The sequence below is a fragment of the Macaca nemestrina genome, chromosome 20 (genome assembly GCF_043159975.1).
Source record: "Macaca nemestrina isolate mMacNem1 chromosome 20, mMacNem.hap1, whole genome shotgun sequence".
In the NCBI taxonomy this organism is placed as follows: Eukaryota; Metazoa; Chordata; class Mammalia; order Primates; family Cercopithecidae; genus Macaca; species Macaca nemestrina.
In genome coordinates this window covers 64,605,560-64,619,888 of record NC_092144.1, presented here as the reverse complement: position 1 = coordinate 64,619,888, position 14,329 = coordinate 64,605,560, and the positions used below count along the sequence as shown (strand labels likewise).

General features: G+C 47.1%; 1 protein-coding gene across 1 annotated transcript; it reads right to left on the bottom strand.

The window, feature by feature from the left end:
* Nucleotides 1-831: 831 nt before the first annotated feature.
* On the bottom strand, nucleotides 832-13,596 carry LOC105496984 (putative killer cell immunoglobulin-like receptor-like protein KIR3DX1). The gene is made up of 8 exons (XM_011767621.3): nucleotides 13,433-13,596; nucleotides 8,318-8,387; nucleotides 8,057-8,092; nucleotides 6,969-7,247; nucleotides 5,600-5,905; nucleotides 3,865-4,164; nucleotides 3,171-3,221; nucleotides 832-1,292 (listed from the first exon to the last, which is right to left on the bottom strand). Exons 2-8 carry the CDS (start codon nucleotides 8,349-8,351, stop codon nucleotides 1,126-1,128), a joined length of 1,173 nt encoding a protein of 390 aa, XP_011765923.2. The 5' UTR covers nucleotides 8,352-8,387; nucleotides 13,433-13,596; the 3' UTR covers nucleotides 832-1,125.
* Between the last annotated feature and the right edge of the window lie 733 nt (nucleotides 13,597-14,329).

The window sequence follows — 14,329 nt, the reverse complement described above, 5'->3', positions numbered from 1 at the left end:
AGCAAACGATCACAAGAACAGAAAACCAAATACCGCATGTTCTCACTCACAGGTGGGAACTGAACAACGAGAACACTTGGACACAGGTGGGGAACATCACACACCGGGTCCTATTGTGGGGTGGGCGTAGGGGGGAGGGATAGCATTAGGAGATACACCTAATGTAAATGACGAGTTAATGGGTGCAGCACACCAACATGGCACATGTATACATATGTAACAAACCTGCACATTGTGCACATGTACCCTAGAACTTAAAGTATAATAATAATAATTTTTTAAAAAGAAATTTACGGTATTTCTGAAGAAACTGTGCCAAGGGTCAGCTGATGGAGAGAGAAGAGTTGGAGGATTCCCAAGAGGGTTTTAGCAAATTATTATGGACTACTTAGTTCCAAACTTATTTTCACTCACTCCATCATGTGAACCATATTCTGCGTCTTGAGCTGACGAGACAGAGCTCAGTAGCACAGATGAGGGAATATCTTAATGAAAAGTTAGTAAAAATGAGGCCCGGTGCGGTGGCTCATGCCTGGAATCCCAGCACTTTGGGAGGCCGAGGCCGGCAGATCACAAGATCAGGAGATTGAGACCATCCTGGCTAACAGGGTGAAACCCCGTCTCTACTAAAAATACAAAAAAATTAGCCGGGCATGGTGGCACAAACCTGTAATCCTAGCTACTTTGGAGGCTGAGGCAGGAGAATCGCTTGAACCTGGGAGGCAGAGGTTGCAGCGAGCCGAGATCACGCCACTGCAGTCCTGCCTGGGGGACAGAGCGAGACTCCATCTAAAAATAATAATAATAATAATAAAAGTGCATTACAAGAAGACCAGGGAATGGAGTTTATATCTGTGTGGGTCCACACCTGCCGTGAGTGATGTACCTTCATTTTATAGGGTAAGCAAATCGGAGAGGGAAGTCAAGGAAAGTCAGTGACAGTGGGAAGGGAAGACATCAGAATTGAATTGAGGAAGAGTTTTGAACTAGAGATCTGAAACCAGAGGCCATTTCTTTCAGTCCATATTCTCAGCAGACAGTTCACCCAGCATACGATGACAATGTCTGACAATTTCCTTCCAAAGCCTCTGAGATTAGGAGATTGGATTCCAAGCCTCTATTGTTCTAAATGGTGAATGGTTTTCTCTTGTGTTCCTCTTCTTCTCGCGTTTGGGTTTTTTTTTTTCTGACTGTGCAAGACTCCAGTAGCAGGACTCCGACGACCACCAGGACCAAGATGGCCACGCCCAGCCTGATAAGATTCCCTGCTGTGTAATCCTGGGGGTGTGAGCCTAGGAAGAGTGGACAAAGATGTCACCAAAGGTGTGAAGGCCAAACTCATCCTAAAGTCCCTGGATGTCCACTCCGGTCACCCACATCCCCCTGAGTGGTCATAGCCTCCCAGCCTCATCCATAGCTGAGAACATCTCTGCATTGAGCAGCCTTGCATTCTGACGGGTTCTGTAATGATCTCAGGACATGAGCTGCCCCTGAGAACCACAGAAAGAGGGGGAATGTGAGGAAACATAAGGGTGATCATGCTATTCTCTGATATGCAATATGTCTCTAAAATCAGCTAATTACTTGAGAGAAGCATGCCCAATATTGCACCATTCGTAAAATTTAGATGCAGAGGAGAGAATTTGGAGCTACAGGTTTTCTGAATAGCAGGAAAATACAAGAGAACAGACTGGAGTTGCCAGTGACCCTCCCTTTGCTTTGCCCCAGACATTACTTCCTCATCTCTGGCTCATAATTAGGTATTTCCATCCCATTTCGTTATTCTATTAACCTGATCGACCTGTTTTAATCAAATAAATGGAATAGTATCTATAACACATTAAGCATTTTTGTCTCTAGGATCCAAGAATACTACAATTAGTATAAGCGATTACTCAGTTTGCATTCAAGATAGGGAGGCTGACAAGAAGCAACTGAAAAGGATAAATGATAAAAGCAAATACTTAGATGGATATATGGAGAAAATGCAAATACATATATTATGTAATATATATACATATATATGTTTTATATATATACACACATATATGTATACTACACTCTATCAATTTTACAAAAGTCATACCAGAACACCAGCCCTTTGGGGAATAAAATAGAGAATATTGTATACGAGTTCATTTAAAAGATGTTTTGGAAAATGACAGGACCAGGCTCAGAACATGGTGTTCCTGAAAATTGGGACAAAACTTTCTTGGTCTCCTCCACACAATGGCCACCGTTACTTGCAGAGACTGGATATATCCCTAGTGGACTGACGTTCCCAGACGGGTGCATTTCTGCACCTCCTTTCCCAGAGAGACACTGGCACGGAAGTTCAGCGCTGATGGATCCCTTCGGTTTTCTGGATACAAGGCTGCCTTTGACATATAAGAGAACGAATCCCCAAATGTGGATAGAATTGTGTCCATGTGCTCAAGCTAAAGAGTGTCTGGATCACCTCAACTAAAGTTCATGATTCTCAGGGAATGCCTCAACCATCTTGAGCCCCAGACGCTCTCTCCTCCTCCTATAGTGGGGTTGATTCCTTTCGTTCCTAGGTTTCCTCTTTGCAAACCAGTAGGATCAGCACCCTGGACAGGGGCGAGAGGTGGGCTTTGCTCTTCTCTCCTTCCTCAGCTCGGCCGGCTCCCTTCAAGAATTTCTTTTCTCACCGACCACCCAACCAGCACCAATGACCGCAGTGCTGGGGACTTGAACCCCCCTCCCTTCATTCCAGGTTCCCCTCCAGCTGCTCAGGAAACAGCCAGTTCCATAAAGATTTCAGGTGGAGGCCGGGCGCGGTGGCTCACGCCTGTAATCCCAGCACTTTGGGAGGCCGAGGCGGGCAGATCACGAGGTCAGGAGATCGAGACCAGCCTGGCTAACACGGTGAAACCCCGTCTCTACTGAAAAATACAAAAAATTAGCCGGGCTTGGTGGCGGGCGCCTGTAGTCCCAGCTACTCGGGAGGCTGAGGCAGGAGAATGGCATGAACCCGGGAGGTAGAGGTTGCAGTGAGCCCAGATCGCACCACTGCACTCCAGCCTGGGCGACAGAGCGAGACTCCGTCTCAAAAAAAAAAAATAAAAATAAAAAAAGGATTTCAGGTGGAGAAGGAGACTTCTGTCTCCCCAGGAATTCACAAAGTAGGTGAAGAATTCTTTGCTCACCAGTTTCAGGGGTTGATTCCATGGGTGTTGGGCAAGTACTCTCAGGGATTCCTACGAAAAAAGACAGAGAATGGCTGTACAAGAGTCGTTCCTCGCCACACGGAAGCAGAACCATTCTATGTGGAGTGTCTGTCTCTTGCCCACGGCCTACTCTGTGGTTCACCGAATGACTAGTGCGGGTCCTGAGGTCTCTTGTCAGAATCCTTCGAGAACAGACTTTCTCCCCTAGACGTGAAAGGCGACAGAGGGCTCAGAGATGCTCGTTGATGTCAAGAGACCTTATCTACAACAGGGTCGTAAATATCTACATTCACCAAAGGGGAAATCTCTCTGGGGCTCCTCCTGGAAAATGAATAAGGGCAAAGGGCTGGTGCAACCTCTGATGTCCCCAAACCTTATCTGACCTCACCTCCTCTTGTGTTTGTCCTGATGCAATTCTTCATTCACCTGAACACATAGGACCCCAAAGTGAGCCTCTACATAGGATGTGGAGAAGAGGGTGGAGGTGCCCTGTCTCCAATCCTGTACCCTGATTGCACTGGTCATTCTCAGCCTCTCTTTTTCTCATTGTATTTCTCACTGCTTCATTTTGTCCAGAACCTCTCAAATCTCCTGATCTCCAGCAGGACGCCCCTCAGATAGAGCTCCAGGGTGCAGCTGGTACCAGAGCATGCAGCAGGCATGGGGTCCTCACCTGTGACAGGAACTTGCAGTGTGTCACTGGGGGCTGACCACTCATAGGGAGACTCATTGAAAGCACCGTAGCATCTGTAGCTCCCAACAGAGGTTGGGGACACAAGGCACAGAGGAAGGTCGACCTGGAATATTCCATTGTGGCTCTGCCCTCCACTGAGCCAGTGACCACGGGCCTCCTGCTTCTTGGATAGATGATACTTGTCAAATGGGATCTTAGAGCTACAGAACAACGTCACTGTATCTCCCGGACCTGCCATGGCGTTCTCTCGGGTAATGAGAGAGGGCTTTTTGTATTTTCCTGTAAGAAAAAGAGACTTTGGTTACTTATTTTGCACCATATTCTCAGTAGACAGTTCACCCCATATACGATGGCAATTTCCTTCCAAAGCCTTCTGGGATCAGGAGATTTGATGCCAAGTCTCTATTGTTCTAAATGGTGCATGGTTTTCTCTCATGTTCCTCTTCCTCCTACATTTTGGGTTTTTTTTTTTTTTTCTGACCATGCCAGAATCCAGTAGCAGGAATCCAAGGGCCACCAGGACAAAGACGGCCATGCCCATCCTGATGAGATTCCCTGCTGTGTAATCCTGGGGGTGTGAGCCTAGGAATAGTGGACAAAGATGTCACCAAAGCAGTGAAGGCCAAACTCATCCTAACGTCCCTGGATGTCCACTTGGGCCACCCACAACCCCCTGAGTCCTCATAAGGCGTTTACAACTAAAGCCTTCTCCACACTACTCTTAGTGTTGGAAAAAAAAAAAACTATTTTCCTATGTTAGGAGCAAACTCCCTATGTCTGCTAGTGCTGTCTCAGTCTGTATTCTCTCTATGATCCTGATTCGATGAGTGTGCGTGCCTTTTTAAACCCTCCTCTTTCCATTGCTTCTCCCTGGCTTTTGACTGTATCTTTAAGGCCTACTGTGCCCAGACAGCATATGAGATGTGGGGTCCTCCTGGAACATGAAAATAACTCTCTGCTTGGAAACCCTCAGGAAACATGGTGCTGACGTAGATTCCCCGACCTGGAGCTATGAGGTTAGAGTCCCAACGCTGTGTGTTGAAAAGTGAAAGAATCTCCATAGAATCTGAAATACCCTCACCGACGAACACTGCAGAACCAGTAGCTGTGGTCCCACACCCCGAGGTGCTAGACATGACTACTTGTAGGAGAGGTTGGAAGTGGCCTCTGCTTCCTCTTTGGGCAGAAGGACATGCTAAACTCCTTTATGGAGAAAGACCTCAAAGTCCCAATCTCCACTCAGATCCTCAGGGAGATTCGCTGATGGGTGGTGAAGGTGAGAGTTTGTGGTGGGCGGTGAAGGTGGGAGTTTGTGGTGTGTCCCTGCATCTCATGGCAGAGGAACGGGGCTGCAGGTTCCACATGGGGAACCAACTCCAAAAGGCAACTCAGTGTCTGAGCTGAGGGAAAGCAGCCCCTTGTCGAGGTTTGCGAATCTCTCTCAGTATCTGTTTCACATTCTCTGTCACTGTCTCTGCCAGTGACCAAGTGTCTCTGCCACATTGAGGTGTGGTTGTAACTTGTTTTCTTTTTAACTATCACAAGTTCTCTGTTTCTCCCTCTTTCCTTCATCCCCTCCCCTGGCTATAATAAGTTACTTGGTGTTTCTGTGTTCCGGCATTTTCTTCCTTTACTGGCGGTTTGATCAACAACCACATCACCTCGGGGAGTTTCCAGGACACCAAAAGACCACGGACGGTCCAGCCACACTCACCTGTGATCACAATATCCAGGGGGTCACTGGGAGCCGACCACATGTAGCGGGAGCGATTGAAAGAACCACAGCATCTGTAGGCTCCTGCGTGGGCAGGCGTTATAGGACCCATGGAAAAGACAGCCTTGGAGAAGTGGTGGCCAGCCTGGATCATCTTACCATACTGCTGGGAATGCTGTGTGTTCCCCTCTTTGTATAAGATAAATTCATCAAATGCCAGTTCTGAGTGACAGCGCAGCCTCACTCTGGCTCCTGTGTGCACCAGAGAGCTTGGGTGCGCTGAGATGGAGGGTTTTGTGAACAAGCCTGAGAGCAGAGACAGAGGAGTTCACATGAGTCTCCTTTCTCACCCCTCGCCTGAGACCTCAGGGTGAGGTCTCACCTGAGGCTCTCCTGGAAAATGGGAATTACTCTGTGCTTTGAGAACCTTCAGAAAACACAGTGCTGGACTTAGGTTCCCTGGCATGGGACTGTGAGGTTATGAGCCTCACTATTTTTCAATTCTGTGTGTTGAAAAATACAAGAATCTCTGGAGGATCAGAAGAACCTCACAGGCTCACACTGAAGGAAACAACTGATTTTGCCCCAAAACCCAAGAGGTTAGACGTGACTACTTGTTGGGAAGGGTGGAAGTAACTCCTTTTCCCTATTTAGGCAGAAGAACACGGTAAACTCCTTTGCTGAGCAGCTCCTCACAGTCCTAGTCTCCACTCAGATCCTCCAGGAGATTTCATAGCCTGGATCTCCCTACCTCACACCGACTTGCTTCCCCCATCTCTTGGTGGAAAGACTCAACCTCTTCTCTGTTCCTTCTGAGCTCCTTGAATGTGAGACTTACTCCACACTTTCCCTTCCTGACTGTACAGGATGATTCTCTATCTCCCTGTAACATCCATGAGAGAGAAGGGATGAGTGTCAGGAGACCGGGAAGGAGGACGAGAGGAATGGGTGCATTTCCCAATCCACGTCCCACTGAGTCACTGGACTCATCTCCCAAGGGAAGTGTCACTTCCCCAAGCCTCTGGCTCCTTCAAGGCAGGGTAATGACTTCCCTGAGGGAAACACTGGTTCTGGGGTCAGGCAACATGGCTCCTCCCTGGACCCATCCTGCTGGAGTTGATACCAGCACCCTGCGTCTGCTACTCCCCAGGCAGATTCTCCCGCTGCTCGGCCTCGGCTTCCTCCCTCCTCCTCCTCCACCTGGGTACCTGATTCCTCACAGGAAATGCCCTCTCTTTAAATTCTCAGGACGGCTTCTGTGTCCACAGTTAGTGCATGACTAGCAATCCTACAATGACTCTGGCTTCACTGGGTGTGGACTCTGGGAAGGGCCATCTGGTGGACATGGGGCGGGCTGGACTTCTCCTACCTGTGACCACAATCTTCAGGGATTTGCTGTGAGCTGACCGTATTGTGGTGTGGTTGTAAGATCCAGAACATCTGTAGGTCCCTGCGTGTCCTGGGGTCACAGGGTCGATGGTGATGTTGTTGGAAAGGCCGGTGTGCAACACATGGTCCCGGGTCCCAGATCTTTTGAATATTGTAAATATGACAAACTGAAGATGGGAATGACAGGAGAGAGTCACACGTCCTCCTAGGGGAACCACGGGGCTTGGCCAGGCTGACAGGGAGAACTTGTCATAACCACCTGGAAGAGAAGGAGGCACAGCCTAGGGGGAAATGTGGAGCCCCCCCGTCTCCCACTGTCCTTGGGGGCATTGCTTTCTTTTCATTGTTCTGGTTTGCCCTGTAACGGGTGGGGTCACCTGATGCCCTGGGATACCTGGTAGTGAGCCAGGGACACAGCCCACCCCAGCGTGGACATGGAAGGACATACAATTCCAGAACAGGAATTCTAGTTGGCACGATGATAAAATATTGAGCCAAGTTTTTCCTAATTTTTTTCTACAACAACAGCAATCTATGCAATAGGAGAGAAGGAGGAAATCTATCCAATTCTGGCAATACAAAAAAAAAAAATCACGCATGAACTTATTTAAACAATTCTCTACACAGGTACCTGCCACTGCGTCCACGAGTGCTCTGGCTGCTGACCAGTTCCTTCTCAGGCTCCAGCAGCAGGAGAGCCTTTTAGCTCATGGGTGGATGGAGAATCTGAGTTCCTTCCTATGCTCAGACAGTTCCGTGGAGCCCAGCACTGGGTCCTCACCTCCCGACAAACGATGCTCCAACCCATCCCCAGGCACGCACCCCAGATTCTGAACATCGCAGGCTCCTTCGGGAGACTGGCTGAGCCCAAGAGGGTGTCTACAAAGGGTCTCTAAAACAAAATGGAGCCTGGGGTTTCCAGAGTCCCCCCTTCCTGTGTTCCCAGGGCTCTCTGCAAAGCCCTCCCCACATCATCTGCCTCTGCCCGATTCCACGTCTGCCCTCCCTGCCTGGGAGAACCCTTCGTGTTTGGGCAACACAGTATCCTCGGACTGGGGTAGGACTCACCCGCGTGTGTGCAGATCCTGGCAGGCAGGCAGATTCCTGGAAGGAAAACCACATCAGAGACGACCTGTCCCCCTGTGAATTCTGCGCTCACTGTAACCGGGCCTCGTGTTGGACATTGGCCATGTCAGCTCGGCCTGGACTCGGTAGGTGAACCTGGCTCCCCACAGGCTCTCACCCGCAGCCTGGGTAGTGGAGAGGAGAGGTCTTCCAGAGAGCATGATTTCTTCCTGACCCTGCCCTCCTTTCTCTTCCAGGACTTACCTAGACACAGGAGGGTGATGAGTTTGGGGGCCATGGCGCCACGTCTGTTGGGCAGGACACAGGGGTCGAGCTAAATTGGAAAACAAACAGGATATGGTTACCATGGCCCCGGTTTCATGGTTTGCAGAGTTTGAAGGTTTTCCACCACACAGGAAGATGACCCGCTCTTGCCCTAAATAGAGTGGGTGCCGTGAAAAACGTTCAAACAGTATTTTTGGTTCAACACAGCCCCCAGCAAAGGCCAGACCTGAACCCCATCATTGACCAGTCCTGAATATCCAAATTTCTATGTTCCTACCTATTCTAATGTCTTACTGCCTTTTTTTTAAGAACTACGTGTGATTCCATTTATATTATGCAATATTCCCGTCAAATTAACAAGCGTGCATGGATAATGTTGTAAAACGGTTGTAGGACAAAAAAGGAAATGCTTATGCTGTTATTTTTCAAAACTGAAAATTAATTGCAAATTGGGAACTGTTTTCAGTTTCTGAAATTTTCCTGTCAAGCTTCAACAAGTTTACCACAACAAAAACATTGATTCTGCATTATTAACAAAATTCAGCATGCTCTGGGTTTGGAGTTTTATCTAAAATCCTTCTTCTTTTTTTTTTTTTTTTTTTTTAGACGGAGTCTCACCCTGTCGCCCAGGCTGGAGTGCAATGGCGTGATCTCAGCAACCTCCGCCTCCCGGGTTCAAGCAATTCTCCTGCCCCAGCCTCCTGCGTAGCTGGGATTACAGGCGTGCACTACCACACCCAGGTAATTTTTTGTATCTTTAGTAGAGACGGGGTTTCACCATGTCGGCCAGGGTGGTCTCAAACTCCTGACCTCGTGATTCGCCCTCCTCAACCTCCCAAAGTGCTGGGATTACAGGCATGAGCCACCGCACCCAACCTTGAAATCCTTCTTTGACTCATAAGGCTCAGATGTCTGTCTTTGTCTTCTGACAAGTCCAAGAGTATGTTCATATACACATACATATATAAAATACAAATAATATCTATGTGTATGTAATGCTCAACATTCTTTCTGCAAGCCAATGTATATTATTAAAAAAATTAATGAGATTTTATCAAGAAAAGACCCTGTGAAATCACCATGGAGGGCCAGGTGCGGTGGCTCACGCCTGTAATCCCAGCACTTTGGGAGGCCGAGGCAGGCGGATCACGAGGTCAGGAGTTGGAGGCCAGCCTGGCCAAGAGACCAGTCTGGTCAACATGGTGAAATCCCATCTCTACTAAAAATACAAAAATTACTCGGGTGTGGTGGCGGGCGCTTGTAATCCTAGCTACTCAGGAGGCTGAGGCAGGAATATTACTTGAACCCGGGAAGCAGAGGTTGCAGTGAGCCGAGATCATGCCATTGCACTCCAGCCTGGGCAACAGAGAGAGACTCTGACCCCCAGGGAAAAAAAAAAATCACCACGGAAAATGACACCAGGAAATTCACAAGGTATGACTTGTCTCTCACCTGTCCCTGAAATTCCCACCTTAATAACAAAAATTCTGTAACTCAGGTTCATGTATTCTTTGCTTTATTTGTCAATATTAACATATATCGACAAATATATAAATTATAAATACATGTATATAAAGTTTTAAATGAAGAGCTAAGGGAACATTTGCTTTTGTCTTTTTGTTTTTGAAATTATATTGCTATGCCCACAGTATTTTACACAGCTCTTGTTTATTTACTGACAGATGTAATTGGAGTATACTGACTACATTTTCCTCAGTGTGTTAGTCCTTTTTACCTTATATGATGTATATTTTTATTAGACATTTTGCTTCCAAGAGCAATGCTGTCCTGAACGTCATTGCATGTGTTAAAAAAAATATTTAATTATTAGATAAATAATTAACTCTTGCAGGCAAGAACCAGTGGCATCTTTGACATCCCATTACTTATAATTCCTTATAACACTGGGTTGTGTTAGTGTCCTGGATTGAGTTAGGCAAGAGTACATACCCCAGAGTGGAATTTCGGGGCATGGGCCATGTCAAGATGGAAATAAGCTAGATGAGAACACATTCTTTCCAGAGTGATGGCCCCATTTACCCTCAGCAAGTATTGTCAGACTCTGTTATTTTTCCTACTACCCAGGGGAAAGAGCATAAATTTGATGTTAATATTTAAGTAATTATTAGAAACGACCAGAAGACAAATCAGATAGCATGGGCCCCAAACTGTCTTGCAGAACCCCTTGAGATGGTCACATTTGTCTCTAAGGTTCTACCACTCTGAATGGTGCTTTGTTCTCTCTGAGGCTTGCCTCCTGGCTGCATTTTGGGGCCTTGGCTAGCTGAGTCAAACCCAAAATATCCAAACCCTAAGGACGGGACTGGGCCAGTGGCTCACACCTGCTGAAGCACTTCTGGATCTTAAATACAATGATATCTGGGGCCACGGCACCTTGAGTAACAAAAGACAGTGATTCGTGAGAAACAAAACCAAACGAGCTAAGTCCTAAATCTGTCTCAGATTACCACCTGGAGAGAACTCCTAGGTTGTAACACAGAAATGGGGACAGTGATAAAATTCCTGAGTTGGTGATATGAAACAGAAAATCCAGGGAGAGCAAGGCAGCTGGAGTTCCCAGGACAGTCTTAGAGAGACGAGAGCTGCACAGGAAGAATGTGGAGACCTTCAGAGGGTCCCAGTGAGTGTCATGTGCTCAGATCAAGACACGCATGACAGAAAATTATCTTAGACTGGGGAAAGAATCACTCAATAGGATTAGATAGAAGAGTGTCTAGGGTTTACACAAGGCTGGGAATAGGGTCTGTTCCCACTAGGCATATTAAAACCTCACTGGAGGGTTTCCATGGAACATGGGCATGGTATACAGGGTATACAAAAGGGTGCTGCCCCAGCATTAAGGAATAATTCCTTCTAGCTTAAACACAGCTCTTGTTTGGTCTGTTGAACACAATCCGAAAGAGGATCAAACTATTTCCAGGTACCTTATCTGAGTTCCAGAACAAAGTTCAATAGTATTTATAAAAATACTAAAATATTCAGTACCCGAAACACTAAAAAAGAAAAAAAACACACACACAATATCTGTCATCCAATCAAATCTTACCAGGCGTACAATAAAGAAAAGAAACAGAAAACGCGATGAGGAGAAAAGTCAGTCCGTGGAAACTGACTGGGAACATAGACAGAGCATCTTAAAACAGTTATAGCCACTTGCTATATTTTCAAAAAGGTGTGTAAATAAATGGAAAATATAAAGAGTTGTAAGTGGAACTTTCAAAGATGAAAACTATTGTAGACTATATATATATATATAAAATCTGGATGAGATTACTGGCGGGTTAGACTCTGAAGATAAAAGAATAGTGAACTAGCCAGGGGCGGTAGCTCACGCCTGTAATCTCAGCACTTTGGGAGGCCGAGGCAGGCTGATCATGAGGTCAGGAGTTTGAGACCAGCCTGGCCAACACGGTGAAACCCACTCTCTACTAAAAATTACAAAAATGAGCCGGGCGCGGTGGCAGGCACCTGTAATCCCAGCTACGTGGGAGGCTGAGGCAGGAGAATCACTTAAACCAGGGAGGCAGAGGTTGCAGGTGAGCTGAGATCCCTCCAATGCACTCTGGCCTGGGCAACAGAGTGAGACTTTGTCTCAAAAAAAAAAAAAAGTGAACTTGAAGATATATAGCAGTAGAGACATTCAAAATAAAACAGGGAGAGAAAAATAAACTATTTGAAAAATGGAAAATCAATGGTGACCTATGAAAAAACTTCAAGCCATGGGGCTTATGCAACGTTGGAGTCCCCAGAGAAGGAATAATAATAGGAAAAAAACATGTGAAGATGTAATGGCCAAAAGTTTTTCACATTTGATAAAAACGCTAAGCCCACATGGATCCTGGCCTGTCTTTGGAGAAATGGGATTTGAAGAGTCTCAGAACTGGCTCAAGGGCTGAAACAGAGTAAGGGATTGTGATTTTGCATACAGCGGATATAAGTCAGTGACCAAAAGATGAAGAACTGACACATGCCACGACATGGCCGCCCTTTGAAATGTGTTCACTGAAAGCGTCAGACACAAAATGGCACATATTGTGTGATTCTGTTTATGTGTAACACCCGCAAGAGGTAAACTCATACAGACAGGAAGCATGCTAGTAGCTGCCGGGAACTGAGCAGGGGGGCCAGAAATAGAGACTGACTGCTTCATGGATACTGGGCTCCTTTTCTTAGTGAAGAAAATATCTTGAAATAAGATACGTGTGGTGTTTACCCAGCATTGTGTATGTCCTCAACACCAGCAAATGTGTACTTTACAATGTGTAATGGTCCATTGTATGTTATGGGAATGTAACTCAAATGAGAAAGACAGGAAAAAGAGAAATGGTTCCCTGTAAATTCCTCACTCCAGAAGAAGTTGCACTGCAGTCCAGGGTGTGTTTGTGTGAGGTACGATTCCCACCAGGTTAGGAGTCCCACCGAAGTCCCACAGTGCCCAAGCCTTGGCCCAGTGATGAAATGTACAAATAGTGATGTGGCTTCAGAGAATGGCATCTGGGATGAGCACCGGGATTCCTGCGTTCTATAAGCCTTTGCAGTCCCCTGCCATTCCTCTCAGAGTGGAACACTGCTTCTCATGGACCTCTCCAGCAAGGACAGAGGATCTGGGGAGGGGTTTCCAATTCTACCCCAAGGCTCATGGCTTAATCTGGTCATTGCAACTACACCAGATTGAAACCCTGATAAAAAGCTTGAAAGGAGGCCGGGGGCAGTGGCTCACGCCTGTAATCCCAGCACTTTGGGAGACCGAGGCAGGTGGATCACGAGGTCAAGAGATTGAGACCATCCTGGTCAAGATGGTGAAACCTCATCTCTATTAAAAATACAAAAAAAAAAATTAGCCAGGTGTGGTGGTGCGTGCCTGTAGTCCCAGCTACTTGGGAGGCTGAGGCAAGAGAATCTCTTGAACCCGGGAGGTGGAGAACACAGTGAGTCGAGATCGCACCACTGCACTCCAGCCTGGCCACAGAGTGAGACTCTGTCTCCAAAAAAAAAAAAAAAAAAAAAAAAAAAGGCTTGAAAGGAGAGATCATCATCATCTTTCTACATGAGGAGAATGGTGAGGGATGTTACCTGCTGAAGCTCGACTGTCCGTAATATGGCTTCCGTGTCTTACGCTGAAACCTGTGAATTTCCTCCAGTGTTTGCTCTCGCTAAAAGCGTGGAGGCAGAATCCACAGCATCAGATGCAGAGTTCCAGGCAGTGGGAGGAGAAGTAGTGAGGAGGTAGAAATGAATCTGAGGTGTTAAAGGAGAAGAACAAAGAGAAAGTGCTGCTAATTCTAGAACTAAGGAAGTCAGACGGAGGAAGTGTTTGGGAGGAATGAAACCACACACTCAGGCCCAGAGGGAGGCTCTGCTTTCTCTGAGGCCAGTTGTCCATCTTATAAACATCTCCCCTGCCTGCTTCTTCTCCTGGGGTCATCCATCCCGTGATGGCCCCATTGGCTCCTCCAGTGAACTGAGGCAGAGACCGGAGCAGCCGTCAGTTCCTCATGCTCTTCTGCTCCACACACAGTGAACAAATCCAAACAGCTCTTTCCCCCAATCCCTCCTCACCCACATCCCCTGGCCCATCCCCACAGTCAAAGCTCAACTAAAGACCAAAAACGTCTTGTCTGTGTCACATCATCCTCCTCCCAGCCCGCCACTCCAGACTGACGTCTATTATTCTCACAGCCCCAAACTCACCTGTCTCCAGCCCTGATCAAAATCCTTCCACAGGTGTGCATCTTCCTCCAAATAAGACACAAGCCTCCCTGTTTGACGTTCGTATTACTGATGACCAGGACTGAGCTAAACTCTCCAGCCCCAGAAAACACAGCTCTTGTAAACTCAGCACAGAAAACCACTGTCCCTCCCCAGACACACATACACCCTGAGATAGTGACACATTTGTAGGCCAGGCACAGTGGCTCGCGCCTGTAATCCCAGCACTTTGGGAGGCCAAGGTGGATCACAAGGTCAGGA